This window comes from Megalops cyprinoides, chromosome 6 (genome assembly GCF_013368585.1).
Source record: "Megalops cyprinoides isolate fMegCyp1 chromosome 6, fMegCyp1.pri, whole genome shotgun sequence".
In the NCBI taxonomy this organism is placed as follows: Eukaryota; Metazoa; Chordata; class Actinopteri; order Elopiformes; family Megalopidae; genus Megalops; species Megalops cyprinoides.
The window spans coordinates 33266292-33287723 of NC_050588.1; the positions used below are offsets into that span (position 1 = coordinate 33266292).

The following is a 21432-nucleotide window of genomic DNA, read 5'->3' on the forward strand; positions in this document are numbered from 1 at the left end:
ATGTAAGTCGAGGATAACGAGATCTACTGAAACAGGCATTTATTGTATGTGCAGCTGATCGGCTTCAACTTTTGTCTGCGGTCTCTTTCCCTCATTTCTCTCAGCTGGAAAACTACATCCAGGAAAACATCAAGAGTGAGATGGTGCAGATCCAGGCCCATGCTGTGCATAACCAGACAGCCACCATGCTGGAAATAGGAACCAACCTGCTGACCCAGACTGCTGAGCAAACCCGAAAGCTTAATGTAGTGGAGGCACAGGTAATGGGCAAATTCATCAAAGGGCTGTACACAGAATGAATAATTATTCTGCTGACCTGTCATGCAACACATTTGTTATATCGTCTTGAAATGCCAGCTACTAGAATGACAATGCTTGATAAATGTATTTATCGGCAAAAAGAAACATACAGTAAAAGAAGACATATAGTGCCCTCTACTAAAGGACTTGGGATCAGCCCCAGACAATCTATTGCAGGCAATGCAGCTGTTACTTTTCTAAATCTGCTGGTGTGATTTGTGTGTGTGTGTGTGTGTGTGTGTGTGTGTGTGTAACACTTTATGCAGGTTATGAACCAGACATCAAGAATCGAGATTCAACTATTGGAGAACTCATTATCTACAAACAAACTTGAGAAGGAGCTATTGATGCAGGTCACTGAGATTTCAAAACTCCAAGACAAAAATAGGTAGGAAAACCATAATTAAGTGCTGAATAATGTCTGTGTTGATCAGACTGTGAAAAAATGTGGAACTCGCTACATGTGTCTTTGATGAGAAATGTGTTCCTTGCTTTTGATGTAGAAAAAAAAAACTGATGTTAAGTATAATCACCAAGGCCACTACTCCTTCTCTTTACTGTAGTTAAAAATTTACAGTGCTCTTTCACCATTTCCTGTCACCATATTATAGAAGCAATTATTTGCTTATTATTTCTAGGGTTAAAATAAAGTTTTCTTTAATTGCTGCTGACAGGTCACAGTAATCAAAAAAACAATTTATTCAGTTTGCTTTTTGTGCCAAGGACATCAGGCTGAGTGATATCACACCATTTTCAACAGTAATAAGGAAACATTGTTATTCACAGAGTTATTTCAGGAATAACAAAACAACCAACAACTATTCAGTGTCTTTGCATGTTCTGAACCACATTTTGTTTTTTAGTTTAGCTAGATTAATAGGTATATTGTTCTATATGGCTGAACTGCCACATGAGGGTTATCAGCAAGGTGCAAAGTCACTAATATGTCACATTTTTACATTGAAAGGAGTGTATTAGACCAGCTGTCAGCAACTGACTTTATTTCTCAAAATTGTTGGTAATATTATATTTTATTTTATTAAAACTATTTAATAATGTTGGCATTCTCATAAACTGTACATATTCTTTCAGATTGGACATCTCCTCCTTTTAATATTGTCCTTACAATCCAGTTTGCTTTTGCCAAATGTGAAGAACTACCCATTTAAACATGTGGCTCCAAGCTACATAGAACACACACACATAGGACTATATAGAACTACATGAAATCACAATCAAGATAATTAACATACTTTCATTTTCAACCACTGTATATTTATTATTCTCTTATAACCATGCATCAACAAAGGTCAGAAAAAAAGGCCTCCAGTGCTTACTATCTATGAACAGTAGATTGCAAAAAGGTTTGGGAAACATTGCATGATTCCTTTCATCTGTGAAATTTTTACAACGGTTGATTTGGAAAATAATATTTTTACATTCTCCCTTGGCACTCCAAAATGAAGAAGGAAATTAAAGTGTAAAAATGCATAAAATTAGTTATAATCATAGAGTGAATGGATTGTTTATGATGCCAACTCACCAAGCATATCAGTGAAGTATAGACATCAATCTTGCAGAAGACCCCAGACATGTTCACATGGCACATGGATTAAAAGGGGAAAAAATAAAATCACATAAAAGTTTCTTCAGTAATTAGTGCTCTCTGGGTTAAATATATTGGTAAACCATTGCAATCTATCTTTTCCTAACACATCTGAATCTAGTTGTGTGGTGTTTGTGTTGTACAGCACTCCGCAGAGGTATCGGAAACAAACCTAATGGGCCACTCCATCACTGGGAAATTAATCCCATAAGGGAATCCTTCTCAACCACAAACTGTCGTTTTAGCTGATGCCTTACACTAACAGCAAACTGATGTATCCATAAAAATGCACTCGTAATGTAAGCCAGAAAATAGCATCAAGAGTATCCACAGGGTGGATAGGCACCATTTAATAATGTAAATGATTCAGTAATGTATGAATCATTGTCTGGTAGTTCTGTCTGCTCTGAGGTACTGGGAAAATATGGCACATACAATGCAATACATTTTCATATATGGCATCTGTGCATGGCAATACCATGATATGGTATACCAGTATACCATTGGAGCATATCACGTAAAACATGGTAAATAAGAAACCGGTCATTTAAAGTGACATCGGTCATCCTGGGCTGCCTGCCATAGTTACAAAGTCATTATATTCTCTTCCTCCAGTCGTCTGGAGAAAAAGGTGCAGGTCCTGGAGTCTCGGCAGAGGACAGAGTTGGAGGACATGAGGGAGGAGAAAGAGAGGCTCCAGGACCTGGTGGCGCGACAGACGGCATCCATAGAGGCCCTGGAGAGACAGCTGCACACGGCCAGCACCAACAACTCCCTCCTGCAGAGGCAGCAGCAGCAGCTGATGGACTCGGTGCACACGCTCATCAGCTTGCTGTCCGCAGGCTCAGGTAGCATGACTCCCCTCTTCAATGCAAACCCTGCTCAGCCACCAGCACTGTCTCCACAGGCAATATCTGGAATAATGTTCACTATACTTCAAACCATTCTTTCAAAAGTAAGTCACTTTGGATAAAAGCGTCTGCCAAATGAATAAATGCAATGCAAAAGCAAAGAAATGAAATCACACCGAAATCCTGTTGATTCAGTGTTTTTTCTTCATGAACACCAGTGACTGAAATATCAGTTTATCAACGCAAGCGGTTCATTTGAAGATGACCAGATGTAGCAACAAATAAGTAAAGAACGCTATATATTATAATACCGTAGCTGCAGCCATAAAAATGGATAACACCTAAATGAGCATGTTCAGAGACAGCTATGCAGAGAAATGATCTACCTTACATGCTATGGGGGCGCACTGTACAAGTAGACTTTTGGGCATATACAGGTATACCTCTCATATATTTGGAGGGAGCTATATGGACGAGATGAAATGGAAATAGTATTTCTGGCAGGGTACAAAATAAAATAATATTTCAATTCTTAAAAGGCAATAATTGCCTCACATTGTTGTTAACAGTTCATCAGTGCAGTCTGAAAAGGGAGATTTCCATCTGTCTCCTGGCTTTTCTGTGCTTGGCTCATGAGGACAAGACTGATGTGGGCATAAGATGTTGGCTCAGCACATTCAAAGGCCAAAATTTAATATGTGTGAGTTGGCCTTACAGTGTGCCTAGTATCTTAATCAGACTAAGATTAGCGACACTTCAAACATCAATTTAATGTTTTTCAGTACATCTGGAAGATGTGAGTGAGACTTATCTTTGCCATGTTTTATCCTTCATGACAGTCAAAAAGTTGAGGAACATGGGTATTCTCTTTCCAGTGATTTCTTTGGCACTGCTCAGTTGGAAAGGGTTGGATCAACTTCACTCACTTCTGAACCACACACTTAGATAAGTCCCCTCTGAACTCTGAAATCAACCCTCTGACATCTTGGTTGCTTTGTACAGAATATGTGTCGGCATCTGTTTACACAGACATTCCAAACACATAAATACAACTGCTTTCAATTAAAAACCAAAAGGATAGTTATTTTTCTGTTTGGAAACAAACCATACAGAAACACAAAGAGCTATCTCTCCAAAGAAGATCGTACAGAAGGGGGAAACATACAGAAAATGCCATTGTAGAATTGCAACAGCATAATGAGCACTAAACATCAGATTTGTTAATGGATTTTGCTCTTATACCAATGGTAGCATACGTTCTGATTTTTGTCTCACTTATGAAAAACATGTCCCAGAGAGACATTTAACAGAAGTGTCTAATGTGACTTTGATTCATAGCTTTCTATTTTGGCCGTAATGTAAGGAGTGTGTTTGATTGTGTCCAGTGCCACTGCCGAGGGAGCAGAAGTTCCGGGACTGCGCCGAGGCATTTAAAGCAGGAAATAATATCAGCGGAGTCTACTACTTGCACATTGGCAACATGACAGAGCCCACAAAGGTGAATACTCCTTGTGGTGTAACGGATCAACTTCTAATTGCTTTTGCACACTTTTAAGTGGTTTTAGCTTTGTACAGACACTTTAAAAAAATAAGAATCCTTAAAAAAAAAAAAAAAAATTTTTTTTTGGTTTCATTCAGAAGGAATATATGTGATGGATTGCGTTCTACATTTGTTTTGCTACGTTTAAGTGTGACAGAATCTGGCTTTACTGAAACGAAAGGATGATATGTTGTGTACCTTCCATAACTGTTACAGCCTGTGTTGGGTGTCGAACATGATTGGACAGTGAGAGTATCACAGCGTGTCTTTTCTGTCCAGGCGTTCTGTGACATGGAGACGAGTGGAGGAGGCTGGACCGTTTTTCAGCGCAGAATCAATGGAAGTGTGGACTTCCAGAGGACCTGGAGGGAGTACAAAATGGTAAGCAAACAGGCCAGCTGCATCAGATTCTCTGCCTGGAACATTAGCTGGACTGTCAGTGCTCTTGGCCTGCAGGGCCAAGGATTGCAGATGACCATAACAATGTTCATATCTGAGCATGCAGACATGGAGTCACCCAACCACCCCGCTCTTGGTCTGTAAACTGAGCTAGGAGGGGGGGGTGGGTGGAGCAATTTGTCATTTTCAGGGGCAAATGTTTTTAGAATCTGTTTTTAAAATGTTTTAAAAGCAGACTCAACAAATGTTTTAAAAAAGTAAATGTTTTCCTGCTGATTCACTTGAAGTTGATGTGCAAACAGAGCCAGGCCAAATTCAGATGACATGGGCTGACAAATCACCAAGCACAAAACGAAGCTGACAGACTTAAATAGTGTCTGGCAATAGCACCCTCTAATGCAGGGCATGGAACCAGATGTATGTTCCAGGGTCATGGACCAACTGTACAGAATGTGTACTGTATAGTACACCATCTTGTTTTATGGCTACTGGTGTGTGGAATCATTCTGTGCTTTTGGTGTATGTTATTTGATGATTCATCAATGCGGTTTTGAGGAGGCCTGGAAATACATGGTTTTGACATTTCCTGCCAGGAAGCTACATGATTATTTTGGGCATGACACATGTGTTCTGTACAACCTTTGGAGTGCTGCTGTCTCCTTGGAGCCTCTGTGAGTTTCACACTATCCAGCAGCCGCAGTATTCAGTGGGATATCTGCACACCATGCTTCTTTAAGATGTAGGAGTGCAAAGTCTCCCCTAACCATGGCTATCAGATTTACGGCCCACTTAAATTTCACGGTTTCATGAGTTCAAGGACCATTTCTCTTTTCACGGTTTCACGGTTCAGACACTTTTTGCATTGTACTACATTACATTACATTATTGTCATTTAGCAGATGCTCTTATCCAGAGTGACTTACAGAGTTTGCAATTCTATCCATTTATACAGCTGGATATTTACTGAGGCAATTCTCGGTAAAGTACCTTGCCCAAGGGTACAACAGCAGTGCCCCAGTGGGGAACCGAACCAGCAGCATTTCACTTATGAGCCCTGCTCCTTACCACTATGCTACACTGTTGTACATAGCATAGTTGCACATAAGATGAAATACTTAAAATCACAAAGTATTAAAGGTATTCATTTCATATCATCATATCACTGTAAACAGCTGAAATACTATCTGAACATGTAGTCAAGAAATTAATTTCTCTTACCAATCACCTGTAATTCAGCACACTACAATAACTACAGTAGCCTTCTTCCAAAATATGTATTTTCAAAGTGGACCTCACAGGTAAACAAAGCCAACATATTCCCTCAATGCTTTTAATTAATCAACCATCATACTGAATGGATGAAATGAAAAATGATAGTGTATAATAATGGAAATCAGACATTAGAATGAAAAGACATTCAAATTATACTGATAGGAAAAGACAAATGAAATGAATGAAAAAATATTAACAGACAAAAGCGCACAAAGTAGATTAATGATTAAACTAATAGCAATCAAAATTAAATTAATTAATGAATACATATAAAACAGCACCATGTTTAAAGTGAAAACAAATACTGCAATGATTCAACAGTAACAAGCCAAAAGAGAAAGAAGGAAAAACACAGGTTGTGGCAGAAGGTTTTGCCAAATTCCTGGTGAATTTCAGTTCTGATCAAAAGAACAGCAAGAGGCCTGGTATCAGTTAACATTTGTCCCTTTTAATTTAACTCAGATTTAGATCCTTCCCTCACAGTTTGTCCAATTCAGCAATCGCCAAATTAATGAATAAACTGCACTGAGTCAAATATAAGAGCATTTTTTTACTGAATCTAGGTTAATGTTTAAGAAATGTAGAAAATGTGGCATATACTGTATTAGCTGAAATATTGAATGTACAAAAATCTCATTAATAAAATTAAGTTATGTACATTTAGAGGCAACAGCAGTGTTGCAACAACAACAGGCCAGGCCAGGGACCCACAGCTATGATCAGCAGTCTGCACACACAAATGTACAGCTCTACATCAATCCATGGGTTAATACTGTCAATACATACTGGGATGAAAATACCAGGCCAGCTACGACCTCTCTGTCACAATGCAACATGCTTCACTCTGGAGGATTTCAGTTCTCCGAAGAAATCCATGCACCATTTCCACGGGATCCCAACAGTACAAAAGAGACCACTATATACTGTAATCGCCATCCAACCAAAACACAAGCCTGCCTTCTAAGGGGCAGAGATCGGACAAAGCTTGTAAAGGAATGAAAAGGTGATCCAAGAACTGAGGGACTTCTACAGGAACACCGGGACACATTTTGTGACTCACCCCAAAACTTGGATGGGTGCACAGAGGAAGTATATGTCTGTACCTCTTCCCCTGTAGACTGGACTGTACCTTTGAAACCTTGTAAAATATCACCTGATAAAAGCTATACCAGAGAACTAAAGGGGGCATAAATAAAATGGCAATGGCCTTCCATCAAGGTGACTCTACTGGAAAAGAGGCTAAGAAAGAGGACAAGCATGACTAAGTAAAGATCCAAACAGAATAGGTAGGTTACCTGAGAGAGTGTCAGTTATAACCACAGGGATTAAGTCTGACACCACCAAGAATAATAGTAATTGAGCGAAAGAACAATGATTTCTTTTTTTGATGCACATGATTTTAGCAAAGGAGCTCATGAAATCAGAGACAGAGCCTCTATGAATAGGACTGAAATGTGGACACCAGTTAGCAAGATCTGTGAGTACTACAATGCACCAATGTTTGAGAAAGCCTGGGCCATGATAGCCCTGGGTTCATCTTTAAACACAGTGCTGACTGCTTGCGTTACAGTATCTGAACATGCTAAGGTTACAAATACCATGGAAAAGATCCATAATGAGTCCACTTAGTGAGAAAAGTAATCTTCCACTAGTTCCCATCACACCAGTTAATGAAGGCCTCAACGATCACATGCTATATCAAACCCACAACTGAGGCTGTTTCATGCCATTTTCATATAAACCTGGTATATCGATGGAGAACACAATAACAGTGTTGCTGAATCTTATTCACAAACACTTGCAGTCAGTACAGAACAGGCTAACTATAGGCGACCAATTAAAACCAAGAAAGCCTGCATCATCTGTTGCGCCAGCTGGTCATGAATGGATCCCACATGTAGAATCATAGTCAGCACACAGAAAACACTAATCGTATCAGAGAGCAGGAGTGTGACTTGTGGATCACTTAAGCCTGAAGTAAACATTGTGGCAGAGGCAGTACAGGCCGAGATGTGAACATTCACTCTAAAAAAAAATAAGGGTCAAATCATTATTCCTGCCCCTCCCCTCCCCCCACCCCACCCCACCCCACACACACACACACACACACACACACACACACACACACACACACACACACACACACACACACACACACACACACACACACACACACACACATACATACACATACACATACACATACACATACAACCCCACCTACTGTATGGACTGGAACAGTCCGACTTCACATAGATTAAAACGGCACCATGGTTAGATGGACTATGGATTTCCTCTCATATAGCAATGTCTCTCTGAAGTGGTTTCTGAAGTCTTGTGGTTCCAGCTAATGCTTTGCCATGCTCCTCTGCAGCACAACCTAGGCACTAACGACAGCATAAGCCGACATAACCACAGACACTACGGTTCTTAGTCTACATTATTATCAAGTGTCCTCCTTAATAGGGATGGGAACGCAGACAAATCGTTGACAGTTTTGTGAGCCCTACAGCCTGGGTTTGAAACCACAGCAGAGGAGCAAATTAGCTTCATACTGCCAGGGATAGGGATGGGTAGAACATGCGGGGTTTCCTTATCTCCCCGCTCTCACGCACCCTGTGATTCATCGGGCGTCTGCAAATTTCTGGGATGACGTCGGTGAGGCCTATCCTCCAACGAGGGTCCACTCCACTGTGGCGCAGTATGCGACTCGTAAATATAGCTGTAGGCTGCATGCAAGTGTGTTGGAGGATTGCGTTAATTTCTTAATTGCTTCCTGCTCAAGCACATAAGTTGTAACAGTGAGATGAGCTTAATATGCAATTGCCAATTACAAAACAGGCTGCACAAAGGGGGGAAAAAGGCATACATGCAAACATTGACACCGTCAGCAAAAGGGGACACCGATTCCTTGTTTCAATAGACATGATGAGACTGCTTCATGGTGAGCTAAACGATACAGTTTACCAGAACCTTTGATGAGTTCACTCTAACATTGCTTTTTATGGTCTTGTTTGGGAGTTTGACCATTCCAAATACACAAAATACTGAAAAAAATTGTTAACATCTGCAGCACGGTTGCAGGGGGGAGCGGCAAATAAACAAAACCAAATCTGCTTTTCACACTAGATAAATGTTGCAGAAAGTACATTACAACCTAGGGAGTTCCAGGTGCTACACTCAGGCCACTGGTACATGGCCCAAGAGCCCAGAACAAACAAAGCAATGTCTTCATTTGCCTCTGTAATCACTAACCAAAGTGGTGGGGCTGGAGGTGTACTTGGTCTGTATTTGCCTTTTTTAACTAATTTGAACCAATTTTTGCATATGTTTCATTTACACATTAATAAGTGGTTAGCTGTTTTGAACAGTATGTGTAATCCTGTCTTAATCCTTTGTTTTAAGCAAATTACGCTGAAGGTCTTAAATTCCTGTTAAGATTCCGATACAGACTCTGATTGTAGTTATCATTCTGATCAGCTTGAACAAAACACAATTTTCAATTTGATTTCACAGACTTGGTCGTCTGTGTCAAACATTTTCTGTTATAAAATATTTCAAATCAACTGTGTATAAAATACGGTTTCAGGAACCTATCAACATTAAATGACAAGAAATGCATATGAGACTTTTTTTTCCATCTTGATTTTGAAATCATATCAGAGGCAGTGCAATGTTTAAAGGAATCGCTTCAACAGAAAAACAACAGCTAAACCAACAGCAGCTGTTTGCAAGCAATTTATGTTAATCGTCATCTACAATCTAAACTTTTTCTTTGAGCCTTTTCATCAAGTGAAATGTTTTTGGCCAGAGATTTTGTAAATATTTATCTTGAACCAACGTTGGCTAGTGTTGGATGATTGAGGCTCCTCAGTGGGTTCCTCACTGACTCAATGAACCAATCAAAAGACTGCTCTACAGAGAAAAACGCAATGATTTGTTCGAAAGAGTTAGACACTGATGATAGCCCCACCCATTTTGGGGTTAACAAAGCCTCAATCTCCCATGACTAGTACTGGCACCTACATGACTTATGTTGCCCTATTGATATAGGACGTTGGATATGTAGGCATGCATATAGACACACTGTCAGTAATAGAGACTTTAGCTATGATAAAATGACAAGCAAAATCTTAAAAATCCTAAGCAAAAGAGCTTTTAAATCAAATAAAAACCAGCCTAACCTAACTTAATTAGGAGCCACACCTTTTCCTGTGTCCTGGATTTTGAGCCCTTATGAACGTGAGGTTGACCTTCATGAGCATAAAGCCAATTTGTCTTGTATACAACAAAACTGAATATATACTAAATAGCATTTTCCTGGCTTGGTAGGTTTGAATGAATCCCAGCCATTGTTTTGCTTTCTAAAACTAGCCTGTTCCAGCTCATTATCAACCATTCAGTTTCACTGATCCAAATTAATTTCCCCTTTTATTTATGTTTTTCAACCTTTCTCACTCAATTTGGAATGAACAATTGCATATTAAGCTCTTTTAATGCATGGTGGAGCAAATGCAATCTTCCAATGCACTTGCTCACTCACTCAGTGTGACAAGGGGACCCTGGTCAACCTATCAATGAAGCCAGCATATTCTGCCACTTTGGGCTTCCAAAGATGTCATCCTCTGCAACGAGTGAGTGCTTTCACTAGCTGAGTCGCTTAGGAGCCCCAGAACAATTCCTTCTTAATATGTCTACCGTCTAGCTTGATTCACAAAGTAGTTATCATACAGTCACTACTGTGTGAACACCCCGTGACAATCATTCCTATCTATCTCCTCCTCACCACAACTCAAGAACACATTGCAGGGATACCCTGACAGGCGCTGCGCTTTTTAATAACCCGGAGGAAAATTAATTAGACATATTAAAAATCGGAAGGCGTTTGTGGAACTCTCAGGGAAAATGCAAAAAAACAATAGTGGTCAGTCAGTTCAATCCGACAACATCTGTTTGCAAGCAAAGGAAGCGCAGGACATCTCGCCACTGAACAAACAGCTGCGGTCAGAGATGTGTAGTATTAATAATGCTTCCTGTATTCCTTCTTCCTCCGTGCGGGTTCACATACTAGAGGGTTACATCAGACTGCCACATCTGTCACAACACACAAGGACACACTGGTCAAAGGGCAAGAATGTGTACAATTAGTTACTGGAGCGACACAGTAGTTTTTGGGGAGGCTGTGGCTTCCTTTCCTTTCAATCTAAAGACACAAATGAATTTAACCTGTATCAATCCTTTTATTTCAGCTTTCCCAAAACATAACTGACTTAAGTCAAAAGTGTAACTTAGAGCAAAGCACCACACCAAACTTCATTGGTTTGCATAGGTCTGCCAGGACACCAGAGATGCATTTTTCATCTTATTGAATTCTCTTTATATTTAATAAAATCTCACTTTGTGTGTGTTTAAAAAGTACTGACTATTTTTTTTAAATGAGTGTTGAATAAGCATCCTGCCTTTGGGCCTCTGAGGGGGGCAGTGATGCCTACAGGTCAAGTGTTGATGTGATGTTGTTTCATTTTTAGGGTTTTGGGGACCCCGCAGGGGAGCACTGGCTGGGCAACGAGGCAGTGTACCAGATGACCAACCAGGCCCAATACACCCTTCGGGTGGAACTCAAGGACTGGGAGGGCAACGCTCCGTACTCACAGTATGAGAAATTCCAGCTGGGCAGCGAGAGGCAACAATACAGGTACTGTATAGTGCACCATCTTCCTCTGTTTCCATCTGCTCCACACAGGGGATCCCTGGGCTTTCGTACTGTATAGGCTGTGGTTATATGATTACTCCATCCATTATCCAATATTTAGACAAAGATATCACTTCCAGAAGTCACTAAGAAATCACTTGCAGAAAGAGAGATGAATTATTTTAAAATTACGGGGTATTAATTTTATGACTCCTCACGATTTAATAACATTTCTCCTGTGTCGTCCTGCAGCCTCCAAAGGCACAAAATAATGGTTATATGGCTGTATTTGCACCAACACTTCAATACTTTAAAAACAAACAAAAAAAAAAAAAGTACAGTGCCACATTTTGTGCAGTGCATAACAGATCACATTGTCTCCCCTTAAATTCTGAGGTGACATAATGCTCTCTTTTTCCTCCCTAAATTCAGAACAATTCCATAAAAACTACATTTGAAATATGAGCTGTCATTCCACCTGTGTAGGAAGACTTGCTTGAAGGGGAGGTCCTGATCAGTCATTACTATCCATCATGTAGATGGTGATGGACAGGCCCATCAACACCCACATAATGAAAATTTTACATTTTTTGCCATCTGCACAAAAAGTAACACCTTTAAGACTTTGTTCTCATCATGTCTACCCAATTATTTTAGATAGACAACCTAATCCTGTCTAACTTAATTTTTAATTCCTTTTAATCTTTGTTAAAATGGAGAAACACTAATCATTTTTTTTACAACCTAATTAATGAAGAACATGGAAAAGTATCATTTCAAATGCACAGGGACCTTTACTGGAAATATTTTAAATGTTTTCTGCTCTAAAAATCCCACCATAACAACAGGATCTCTATTATGTTTATGTCTGTTGAATAATTCAAGCACATTATAAATCTGAGAATGAGAGCTGGCCAAAATTCCATAACGACAGACTATAGATTCCTTCCAGAAAGTGTCTTTTATTTAGAAACATACAGTATTGGTTTTGGACATGCATACTTTCAAACCTGTGTATAAGGAGACTTCAAAGACACTATTTGTACAGTTGCTGGCATGAGACATTCATTCAGTCAAGAGAATAAGATTAATGGAGGAGGGACGCCCTACCCTTATCCCTACCCTTATCCTTATCCATTTGCAAGGAGTAGTAGGTGGAACAATTATGCATTGTGTTTCAGTAATGCTTGACTCTTGTGGATACGAATATGAATATTTGTTTGTTACTTTGTTTGTGATAAGATCTACTATTTTATAATCAAAATCTTATTTGGCAATAAGTGTTTTTGTACAGCTTGAGTCAAACAAAATAACGTTGAAACCGTCATGACTGACATCAGAGGAGGCACTTGGCAAAAGGCATAGTTCAAACTCCTTTTTATAGATGAACTTTCTTTGGTTCTTCATGTTCCGAGCAATTTTCACACACATTCTTAAAAGACTTTAAATTTAAATTTAGGCCATCGAAGCAAGCAATCCCTACTTTCACAAAGTTACTTAATGCATGTTAATAAATAAACTTGATTTGCCTGCTGGGAAGGGGAAGGGATGCTGATGATTATACTGCAGATATTGTGAAATATTGAAGGGTTATGGAATTTTGAATAAATCCTTCTCATACAAACTTCAGAGCACAATGAGCATACAGTAAAAATACGTCAAACACATCATATAAATCAAGATAACTACACTTTATTTTGGAGAGAGGGACTAGTTAAAATCCAGTACAATTTGGTAAACTGTAATATAACTGCAAGTGAGTAAAACTATAAACATAAACAAATTTATAATTTATATTTATATAAATTATATTTTTTTATATATAAATTACCTAATATATATATAAAATTTACAGAAATAAAATGCAGTGACTGTCTAATGTCTAATGGACATCCTGTGTGTTCTGGGGAAGACATTTGTGCAATATAAGGCTCCCTGAGGCAGAGAGGATCACATAACTACAAATCCATGTTTCCCTTGGACCTTTATAATGCATATGAAACATGCTGCTGGTAATTTAACTATATGTAGGCTTGCTTTGAAATGGCATCAACAGATGGAGATAAGCTTGTTTATCTTTAAATCACATACGTCAGTACACAGCATGACACCACAGCCAAACTTCTGCTGACGTTGTGTAAGTCAGTGGGGGGAACAGGTTCCTTAGACTGGGTATGAAGTGGGAGAGCATTAGTGGGTGTCTGTCACTGTGACTGTATTCGTACTGTGACAGTCCTTGTTAGCCAGGGAGCCCTCGCTACCTCCAGGGTAATGGCATTAAGGTGAGGAGGTCTGGGTGGAATGTACGACTCCGCTAGCTTGTAAGCGGGCGTTAAGACAATAAAAGAAACAACGAGATCAGCATGGAGTGGCGGTGCACCTCAGAATTTCAAATAACAGCCCACTGGGTAGTTTCTGTCACGGTTCTTGTTGTGCATGTGGTGATCAAAGAACAAGCAATGTCCCAAAGGAAAAGAAGCACAACTTCCCAACATTCCACACAGTTTTGTGGAACAGTCACTCTGTTAACAAATGTACTGCAATGTTATAAGAACTCTTAACGGACAAGGCAAAATAAAAGGCAGAAGGTTACAGTACGTACATACGTGTGTGTGATGTGTATTGATTTTCGTCTCCAGATTGTTCCTGAGGGGCTACAGTGGAACAGCTGGACACCAGAGCAGCCTAACATCTCACGGCACTGGCTTCAGCACCCGGGACTCTGACAACGACAACTGCCTGTGCAAATGTGCCCTCATGCTGACCGGGGGTAAGCGCATCTCTGAGTAAACTACCACAACCTGCATTTCACCTGAATTCCCCACCGAGAGCGTTTACCATTTAAGAATACTGTCAGCAGCAACTCTCACATGGCCTGTGTATAATCAGATCTGTTCCATGTCCTGTTGCTCACATGCAGTGTTGTAATTAAAGTGAGAACACGTGAATTTTCTTTGTTTCGCCAAATGAATAACCTCAGAAGTTATAATTCAGTATAATTCCATCTTGGCTTTAAAACCAGGCAGTAATGGTGCAAGCAAATAAAAAAAGTTAAGGGAAGAAATCGAAGCTAGTGAGCAAAAAATGATGAACCCTTTGGAATGTACAGATGCGTCAGCGTGTTTGTTGCCGTATGGTCCCCAGAGGGCATGTGTCCACCATTCACCAACTTTCAAAATAAATATACAGATGAAATGTTTTTTTTAACCAGATAAACGCATAAGCATTTGTCTCTGTGAACTGTCACTGTCTGCACTGTCACACAGGAGTTATTTCGGTAGTGCAGACATCTCTGTAAAACCATCAAGCACTAAACAGTTTACTCAACTTCACAGCTAGCTAATAGAGTGATGATAACCAAGGAAAAATTCTCACAGTTACCATAAATTGCTGAACACATACAACAGGTGGGCTAAACAGTTTATACCATTCATATCTTTTAATGGCAAACTATTGAGGAGTTTCATCCTGTGAAGTTATTGATAAGGTCCAGAGAGCCAGGTCAATAGTGGAAATAGTCATTGAAGACATGGTTTGAAATGTACTGCCCTTTACCAGTGTGACCCCCTAGCATTTAATCAACTTTTGACAGACATATTCCCCTTCACTTTATTATGCAATAAATTTTCTTAAAGTGCATTGTAAGGTCATAACCATTTCTAAAAACATAAAAATCATGAAATCAACAGTATTGACGGTAAATATATCCAGATTCGTATAGATAAGCTATCAATACCTTGTGTTCAGAACCTATTTATTAAGATGAAAATACAAATACCATATGGATAAAAACCTTGGATGGCCGACTGCTGCTTGTCGTCTCCGTCGAGTGCTCCGCATTTACAGCAGTCTGTAGAGACTTTCACCCTTATACTAATCAGAGTGCAGGGGCACCACACACGCGAACGTAAATATGCAACGAGAAAGAGCGTTCAACCAAGAAGAAAATGCGGTGATGGTGGCAGTTTGGGCATAAAAAAATGACGACAAATTTATCAGCATGGAGGGGCAAGCTCTGGACAACAGAACAAACTACACAGCAACGAACTCATTACATCCACGTTACTTAGCCAGATACGTTATTCAAAATGAATAAATGGACAGAGATGATGCTTTTGTTTTTGGTGGAGATGGTATTTAGCACGGGCTGTTTTTTAGCTAGCTAACCGAGAGAGAGGTCAGACAAAACTGCAGATACTGCTGCCTACCTGGTCTAAAGTTTGTTCTTCACACGAAGACTCAAAACTCATTAAGGAGTAAGCTGTCAGCCATCTTGATATTGATGTTTGTCTGCATTTTTCACTGAGCACTTTTGCACTTTAAGCCACAGTTTATTTTTGCATCCCCTGTGGGTTTCCTTATTATTTTTGTAGTGTGCAAGTGCCCTTAACTAGCCGGTAGTTCTCGCCTCGTTATCTATGCACCTGCAACTAATTGAGCGATTGCAAACAGAGTCTAGGCGCAACAGCGGTAAGCTGTCAGTCATGGTCTGGGCTTTGTGTTCCGGCACCTCTTTATCATGGGAGTGCGTTGACCGACTGCCGGGTGTGCGTGTGTTTTTGCCTTAAAGGTGTGTAAGAGTGCTCGGAGGAATACTCTAACACCTACAGCAGTGGTGTTTGTGAGCTTATCAGCTTCCAGCCAAGCACACAATATATATCCAATTTCCTCTACTTGGTGTCATAAAAATGTTTTTTTTTTTTTTAACCTTTCCCTCTGTGCTCAACAATGTACTTTATTATGTTTGGTGTGTATGTTATATAAAGAAACTAAGGTCCACCAAGTCTAGTTTAAGATGGCACAAGTAATTATTACCAGAAAGTCATGTTATAATGTAAAATCAAAATAGCCTTTTTAAAACTGAATGAAATGCTGCCGATTATTTCCTTGGGGCTTTATTCAGTCAGATAACAAGAACTAACTGATGACACCAAAGGCAAAATACAGTTTCTGTGGATCTCACCGGGCATAAATTTCTGTTTCCGTATTCTACACAACACATGAGGAATTAAACTTAATGCTGTTCACAATCCACAATCAAGACTATTTATTCTAGAGCCAAGGACATGATATCGCTCACCTCCTGTCAACCCCAGGATAATGGATGTTTAATGCACTGATTTTGATTGATTTTGAAAATAGCACAGCTGATACCTTTTGAAGGATACAGATTGTTTGCATTGTAACATATAATCAAACTGCTTATGGAAAAAACCACATGACACATCTCGTCCAACCTAAACAGCAGTGCAGTGAAAGGGGTATGTCATTATTCAGAGATGAACTGTGGTATCTCTGATCTGTGACAGCCAGATTGCTATACCAGAATCACAGCCTGCTTAGAAAACAGATGGGCACATCGTACTCAGTGGGAGCATATTCCTTTAAAGCACAGCATATTCATCGGCATTTCAGGGGAAATGATAGTGTTGAATGAGTACAAGCAAGTCTGACAGGATGCTGTTCAGTGACTGAGGTGTGGGAGGCAGAGATCACATCCTGTTTCACAGGTGCACGGACACTGACATGTCCATATCCTACCAGCTGGGAGACCCAGTACATGGAACAGTCTACAAGAGCACTAACTCTCCATTGTCAAACCGCACTGAAATTATTCTTTTTTATTACAAAATACATACATTTGACTATTGCTAAGTAAATTGTCAAAAAATATCATTCTTTCCATTCATTATGTTGTCAAATAATACTTTACCAGTTCTATTTTTTTTCAAGTTTATTACTATATAAGTTTATTATTATCAATAAATGTTTTTTAAGAGACATATTTGGATTTTAATGATACAATAGGAAAACAAAGGTAGATTTTATATCATACTATCAATCACTTAATTTCACGTTGAAACCATAGCAGTAGCAATTTCAATAACAGTCTGAAACTTAATCTTGGCTCTTCACACCAAACCTCTCTCTGTATTTATAGTAATGACCAAAGAAAGAGGAAGAAATGGTATTTATCACTGTATCACTAAGTGTTGTGCATGGTCAGACAGAGCTGAGGTCTTCAGAAGGAATGCTACCACATTATGTATGAGTTTTTAATTGGGCTGGAACTGGAATTCCTGAAAGGTTCAGCTTGAAAAATAACTTCTTGTAAGTGGAATAGAGCGGGCAACAAATCATTAAACAACTTGTGTGACTGGCATGGGTTTGGCCAGCAGACCAATTATTCACAGTAACAAGAAAAAAGGACTCTCTATTGTGGTAACAACATGCAAAGCATCTTAGTAGAGTGTCTCTCTCACTCTTTGATATTTTCCACTTGCTACTCTCAGACCGCACACATGGTAGCAATAATTTGACATGTTTAATGAGTTTGACTTTTTTTTTATTTTTAGAGAGCCAAAGATTGTGTGGGGGGATTGCTTGTGGACAGAAAGGACTTTGTCCTACACTATTAACATTCTGTCACGTCCTCAACACTATTCTGTAACCAATACTCATGCTTTGTAGTGCTGCCAAGTTACCAGTGTTACCACAAGAAAAGGATTAGTAAGTAATTAGAAACAAGAGAGGCCAGAGAGCTGCAGCGATTATAGTAGCGATAAGCTAATTTTATAGACAGGGTTAGTCTATTTAAAATAAGACCATGATTTAAAATGAGTCCATATCATTGTGACCATATCATAAACAGAATCATGGGAAAATACCATTTACATGGATTAGCAGGAGCAGAGATCAGCTAAGGTAATCATTTCTGTATGTTTTACCAACATGATTTTTTTATGTACTGTTTTCTGATAAAATGAATTCCCAGCAGGGAATTGAACTGGTAACCTTTTGGTTATAAGTCCTGTTTCTTGCCACTATGCTCCTTACCTCTAACACTACACTGTTATCATGTTATCCATGTTTTCCAGGCTGGTGGTTTGATGCCTGTGGCCTTTCAAATCTGAATGGCATGTACTACACAGTGGGCCATAACATCCGCAAACTGAACGGCATCAAGTGGCACCATTTCCGGGGTCCCAGCTACTCCCTGCGCGCCACAACCATGATGATCCGGCCGTCCGACTTCTGAGCAGGAACATCCCCCTGAGAGGCGGATGGCAAAAGCTGGACAAACGTGGCTTCTTGCTTTTGCCTTGCCAAGTGCTTTAAACGACCAATCAAGCAGTCACTGGACGGCCAGATCTGATTTACTGGATGCAGAGGCTGAAGTCAGTAGAAGAGACTGATAGATAGTGGGGAGGGCTTCTCCCTTTTTATGGCAGCTTCACAATGTCTTTGCAATGGCTCTCCTTCTTTTTGCCAAAATTTATGATGTGTTCTTTGCGTGTGTGTGCAAACGAAAACTGCCACCCTTCTGATGTGAATGGTGCGTCTCACTGCATAATTCAAAGGGAGCGCTGTTTTTACTCTGTTACTGTCCGCAAACCGAGACTTGTCAGACGTCACGACAGCACTGTGCAACGCAATAGAGGAAATCAGACTCAATCCGTCATGAGGTCGGTGGAGTAACCATTCGTATGGCTAAGGACAACACATGAACTGTTTCACTGAAATTTATACAGAACATGTTTTTACTTTCATCAATAATTGTGTAATCATTTTACTAAACTGTGGCATTCCCCTATTTTTGTAAAGACCTGTTCTGCCTTACTACTTATTTTCACTAATGGGCTGCTTACATGTGTGCAAGTCCCTCTACACTCCTGTTTTGTACATTTATGTCATGCAAATTTACCTTTCTGCTGATAATTCAAACAGCAGTAAATGTACATGTATTTGTATTGGGTTCTCTAGCTCTTCATCCTCCTTACTTTAAATGGTAGTAACTTTAAATGTGTAATGTTTTATGATACTCTCCATATTATAACATTTGTCAGATATAATAGGTAAGTGAACTAAAAAATTAACACAAATATATTGAAAACATTTTTGTGGCTCAGTGGCTTAGGCGTTTGTCTTGAATGCAAGGTGAGTTCTGCAGACAGAGTTCAATCCCAGCTGTCATCCCAGAGCGGCATGACAAGTTGGCTTCACAGGAGGACAGGGATGGGCATGTCCCTGTCCAGCCGCTCTCAGGCACGCTGCAGTTTGTTGGGCACATGCAGTTTGGATGATGTCAGCAAAGCCGTGCCCATCCTCCAGTTGGTGCTTACTTCACTGTAGTGTGCTGCATGACTTGTAGTGTGAGGAGCAGTCACTGTTGGTGTGCGATTGCATCTGAGGATTGTGTTCACTATTCCCAGTACTCCTGTGCAAGTGCTGAGGGTGTCTCAGTGGTATGAGTTGAAATGAATAAAGGGAAAAGAACTCATAAAGGAAAAGTGTGTAAAAAAAGAAAAGAACATTCTTCACAGAAGTATTTTTTTGTTTGATTGCATCAGTATAAATTAAGAGGTGAAAGATTCTTTGTTTGAGGTAATTTTGCAATGTAGCATTTTTATTCCTACGTCAGTGTTACAGTATATCCCATATTCATGCATTGTGCATTACCATTTTTAAGTCCTGTGTTATTCAAATGTTTTAATTTTGTTGAATTGCTTAATAACTGGACTGTGTATGGTGTGTTTGTGTGTGTGTGTTGTCTTGCTTTCATCTGTAAAATTAATGGTTGAACTATTTCAAACAGAGTGAATGGGCATACGTATCCCTTATTAGTTACTCAGTTTCTAATTGTCCTTAAAGTCTGTGAATTTTCTCTTTCTTAGATAAATGTTAGGCTTATTATATGGGCTTCTGAGGTTAAGTTACTTTGGGAGAAGATGCACTTTATGAGATACAGAGAGAACTTAAGAGAATACATAAAGAAAACTTATCATTTGTTATACACTATGGAAGGGGATATGACATTAAACTTATTATTGACCATAAACAAAAAATGGCTAATAGTTCCACAAACTTTCCTAACACTTTACTGATCATTCTCTTTTTCTTTCTTTTTTTTTTTGTTAATCTGCCGAAAATAAATTAATACAGATCATATTTGTTGTGTCGGGGTGTATTTTTAACACTATCTTGAACCAAAAATGAAAAACAACACGATTTGAACATAAAGTACAGCTAGCCTCCCCAACTGGCTCCAAGTAGACATAATATCACAAAGAGAATATCCAAAAAATATATTTAAACAAAAACACTTGTGATATATTTACCCGCCAGTGCCTTGTATGGTTTAGGGAATTGCACTTGGTACTTTCAGTTCTTTTCTTTGCAAGCAGCCAATGCATTCTGGTTGTAAATCAAAATAATTCCAGTGACAATCCACCCCTCTATTGAGAGTTCTGCTGAACATGCAGAGAAACCATCTCTCAGAGTGTCAATGGTAAGAGTTGATCATTTTCCCGTGAGCAAATAAACATCTTAGTTTGTGTTCACAGTGATGTTGCAGGACAGAGCAACTCATTTCAACACACGGATTTAAAAATATTCCTCACCGATGTTTCTGATGATTGACACTGCATAGAAGAATCTAAACTCTTAGTTACCATGTCTACTATATGTGTATAGTGGGAGCAAGCATATGAACAAATGTATTGTCTATTTTGTTAAGGGCTCATACTAAATTCTTTTGACATGCCAATACAAATACAAGAACTAGAAACACTCCCTGTTAAAAAACACGGTTAAGATCCAAAAAAGCCTGACACAAAAATAACTTGCGTGCTCTTTTTGGAATATGCTTACTTGTAACAAGTTATTCAAATATTGATATAGCCTTTGATTTGTAGGTAATTGTGGTTATTCTCTGAGGTTTTATCAGGTTGACTGTGAGTTTCACAGGATACATAAAAAATCATTTTTATTG

General features: G+C 39.3%; 1 protein-coding gene across 1 annotated transcript in view; it reads left to right on the plus strand.

Moving 5' to 3' along the window:
* angpt4 (angiopoietin 4) overlaps positions 1 to 19982 on the plus strand; it is a 46150-nt gene extending 26168 nt beyond the window's left edge. The window contains exons 2-9 of the mRNA XM_036530921.1: positions 105 to 260; positions 567 to 688; positions 2522 to 2754; positions 4143 to 4255; positions 4577 to 4678; positions 11497 to 11663; positions 14300 to 14430; positions 18539 to 19982. Of these exons, the coding sequence (XP_036386814.1) occupies positions 105 to 260; positions 567 to 688; positions 2522 to 2754; positions 4143 to 4255; positions 4577 to 4678; positions 11497 to 11663; positions 14300 to 14430; positions 18539 to 18699 (1185 nt within the window). The 3' untranslated portion in view covers positions 18700 to 19982. The remainder of the gene's footprint in view (positions 1 to 104; positions 261 to 566; positions 689 to 2521; positions 2755 to 4142; positions 4256 to 4576; positions 4679 to 11496; positions 11664 to 14299; positions 14431 to 18538) is intronic.
* Positions 19983 to 21432: the final 1450 nt, after the last annotated feature.